The sequence below is a fragment of the Penicillium canescens genome (assembly GCF_028828765.1).
Source record: "Penicillium canescens strain IBT 15451 chromosome Unknown utg000012l_segment0_segment0, whole genome shotgun sequence".
NCBI classification, from domain to species: Eukaryota; Fungi; Ascomycota; class Eurotiomycetes; order Eurotiales; family Aspergillaceae; genus Penicillium; species Penicillium canescens.
In genome coordinates, this window is record NW_026703974.1 from 398,180 (window position 1) to 401,780 (window position 3,601).

At 44.1% G+C, this 3,601-nt stretch overlaps 1 protein-coding gene across 1 annotated transcript; it reads left to right on the forward strand.

Annotated features, from left to right (window-relative positions):
• Positions 1-2,728: 2,728 nt before the first annotated feature.
• Positions 2,729-2,938, forward strand: N7446_014065 (uncharacterized protein; the record flags this gene model as incomplete). Its single annotated transcript, XM_058522804.1, has 1 exon — positions 2,729-2,938. The coding sequence occupies one exon, from the start codon at positions 2,729-2,731 to the stop codon at positions 2,936-2,938; it is 210 nt and encodes a 69-aa protein (XP_058364897.1).
• Between the last annotated feature and the right edge of the window lie 663 nt (positions 2,939-3,601).

Genomic DNA, 3,601 nt, shown 5'->3' on the forward strand with positions numbered 1-3,601 from the left:
TTTGAAACTTGAAATGTTTTTGCAGGGCTTATGTTGTAAGTTTGAAGTAGTAAAAAGTTCTGCGTAGTAAAGGATAACCAGAAAGTAGTAACCAACAGTAGGTTTGGGAACCTGTCCCCTTTTATAATTTTGCTGGCTAGCTTTCTGAGGAGTATAAACACTTCCAAAGGTGCTAGTAGGCTATATTTACTTAGTGTGAGTTGTATATTTACCGTAAGCACATGTTTTCTAGTCTAGTTGGCGCCGGTAATCTAAATTATTTGCTCACGGTTCCTAAACTGTGGATGTGGGAAGACCCACTACTAACTTACTGGATTGTTCAGAATGTAAAAGAAAGATTAAATCTAGGCCTAAAAACGCACGGAAAATATCAATCCGGTTGGGCCTTATCAATTTTAGCATTATTTTGTGCAGACCTGGATAATCTATTTTCATGTGTCCCTTTTGTTATGCGGGGGGAGGAGGCGATTGTGCTGTTTGGGGCAGAGAAAGGACACGAAACTGACAAGCAAGTGCCAGCGAAGGGTATACTATACTGATACTAACCAGTATAGTATGGTATGCAGCACAAATACTAACTATTCCCTGGCTGATCGAAGTCGCCATCTTGAGGATTAGAGTAAAACCGGTAAGAATAAAAAGCACGCTATGGTTGTAGGCTAAATGCGCTAAAATCTTATTTTACCGCAAGTAACACCAGCCAATCTTAATTTCTGGTTAAAGTATGGAGTACCTTATTCTTCACTGCAATAATCCGAAATAAGGTATGGCAGCCCCCCGATCTCAGAGCAGGGCAGACAGAGAAATCCACAGAAGCAGCCTAAAACAACCTATCGATGAAAGTACCTCGTACATTTCTAAAGCAAATCTACGAACAATCCCCTGGGCAAGATAACGAACATCCTTGCTGTAAACCAACACTAGCCATGCCTGCAACATTGGCTTTAATCTGTTGCTTGTGCGGTACTTCGGCGCTATATCTTTGTTGTTCCCTGTCTCTATCATCCGTTTGCATTTTCCATGCGAACTTAGCCGATATGATTTGCATGGAGTGTGGTACTGCTTCCCAGCCTAGTGGTTAGCAAGGTGTCCCAGAAGCACAGTATAATCGCCCATAAGCCCGCCACCCCTCCTGCGTTGAGAATTCCTCGAGAAGCCTATTTGGTCTGCGAGTACCTGAATCCATGCGGGTAACTGTTAAGTTGAGTCTCGCTCCGTCAAGTGGAGGCTTTCTCGCCACTCTAAAGGTAGATTAATCACAGATAGCCCAGGCCAGACCAAGCTGTACAAGGGCTCAAAGTTGCAATGAATTTTACCCATCGTAACCGAGGTAGACGTTTCGAAGCCCCAATCGGTATTCGGTTTGAACCTACTAAAACAAGTTAAGAAAGTTATACACTTGACACCAGGCTGGAGTAGTAAGGAAAGGATAGGCACGGTAGGGATATAGTTACCAGATGGCAGTCAATACGTGTGTGCAGTAGTGGGTATTGGCTTACTCCTGCTGCACCGATTTGAAGGCACATTCTGCCCCCTAAACTGCTGCATCGGATTTAGCTAACTCAAAATCGACTTCACTTCTTGGCACATTTTCAGAACCGAAATAGTCGCATTTTTAATTCAAAGTTCCCTGATTTCAAGGGCTCGACTGTTTTTGATTAAGGCGTAATTTCTATGAGATAGGTAACTGAGAGACAATTAAAGAAGCTCTGTCGGCTTGATAACTATTAATAGGAACTATAATATAAAATACCTCATCAGAAAATCAGCTTAGTTTTGAATCTTGCTTTAGACTCCATGGTAGCACTTGCAGAGACAGAATTTATTACACATGCGCGAGGAAAACTTTAGTGCCCGAGAATTCGAGTAACCACACTTCCTTGCTGCCTGGCTCCATTCCAGAACAGGTACCTGTTGAACAAAATGGGGGCGCCCCGTACCATAGACACGGTCAAACAGCGGCATGAGGTGCAGGACTATTCGAGTGTTCCAACAGTGCAGAGGATTTCGAAAACAGTTCACCCCCCAGACACACACGCTTTCTTTCCCCGCGCCCCACTCAGAATGCGGTAATCTAAATTTGCCTAGCTCAGGTAACTTCCTTGAGGCGTAACACCGTATTATTGTCTGCGGGGGATTGTGAAACCCACCGATCCGGACTAGACGTCCTTGTGGGTCTCCGGGAAAAGAAAACGGGTGTGTCTGGGGGTAAACTGTTTTCGAAATCCTCTGTATCCCGTACAGGTGACGCCACGTTACTCAACGAGGTCAGCCCCATGAACTTCTTAAGTAGTAGTCCAAAAGGCATTATATAATGCTCGCCAGGTCTTTCGCAACGGCTGTCTTCCTCTGTGACCTATACTACATCAGTTTACTTTTAATTCATTTCAGTGGTCTTTCAAATACAGAAATGAGACCTATTTACTTCGTCCCTCTTGGCCTACTGGCTCTCCCAGGATGGTGCAGGCCAGTCTCCGATCTCCATTCTGGGACCGTTGATGTGGTTCCAATCCCTCCCAACTCCCTCGCCCCTAAGGGAGTCGTACCTGGATCATCTACTATGGTCCACCATCTTCCAGGGTATGAAGTATGTCCTGATATTATGAGAAAATATGGAGTGACTCTTATTAGGAGCTCGGATGCGAATAAGCATATTCTTTTACCTCGTGGCTCAAAGAAATTGATAATTCCAGGATCTGGAATCAAATCCTGGCCGATCGGTCCAATGATGATTCAAATTATTGTCTCGTCAGCAACCGACATAGCATTCAAAATTATCAATGGCGAGGAAGACGAGTACCGTTTCACCGTGTATGATGTTTTGGGGAGGGCCATCAATGCTATTGATATCGACGGCGGCAGTTGGGGAAAAATCCCCAACACCCGGCAAATGTTTCGGGCAGGAAAGGAGTATACTGTGAGATGGTTCGAGGCTTAGGGTTTGAGACTAGTCTTTCGGTTTCATTCCCTCTAACTAGTGGTATACAGTACTGTACACTGGGTCAAAAAGCTCTCACTAAAATCAAGCAGCAAAGCGACTATTTTTTGAATTGAAATAACTCAACTGGAACGACTCCGTGTGCCCAGAAATAGAATATAAAGTAGTTTCAATTAATACTTAGTATACATGTTTCTTGCTTTTTGACACTTCAGTCCTGCGTGACAGTCTCCAGGGAAATAATATTCAACGAATCAATCGAGCAGGCCACGTGGGAGCCTGTCGGTATAGTGAAGCTGGAAGCGTGAAATGAACGGATAATCGGTACGCGGATAATGGGACAATTTGTGCATTTAAAATCTGTAAAATCCCAGGAAGTACTAGTCAAAGGACTAGTGGCCTCTTCAGTAAACTGGTGATACCCTTCTAGGCTGGAAGCCACCTATCACCAAGAAACATGAACAAACTCGTAGCCTGTTTACTGGGCAATAAGGCAAAACAGTTTCTTTTACAGTATGCCACAGAAATTCCATAAGGAGATCCTCACGAAGAAATACGAGCTGATCCGTTAGGGCAGCAAGCTAGTCTTGGAATAATATTTGTATAATGCCGCATGGCTGAAACCCCCAAGATGATCGTTGAAGCTTAGAGCCCCTTTCGCTT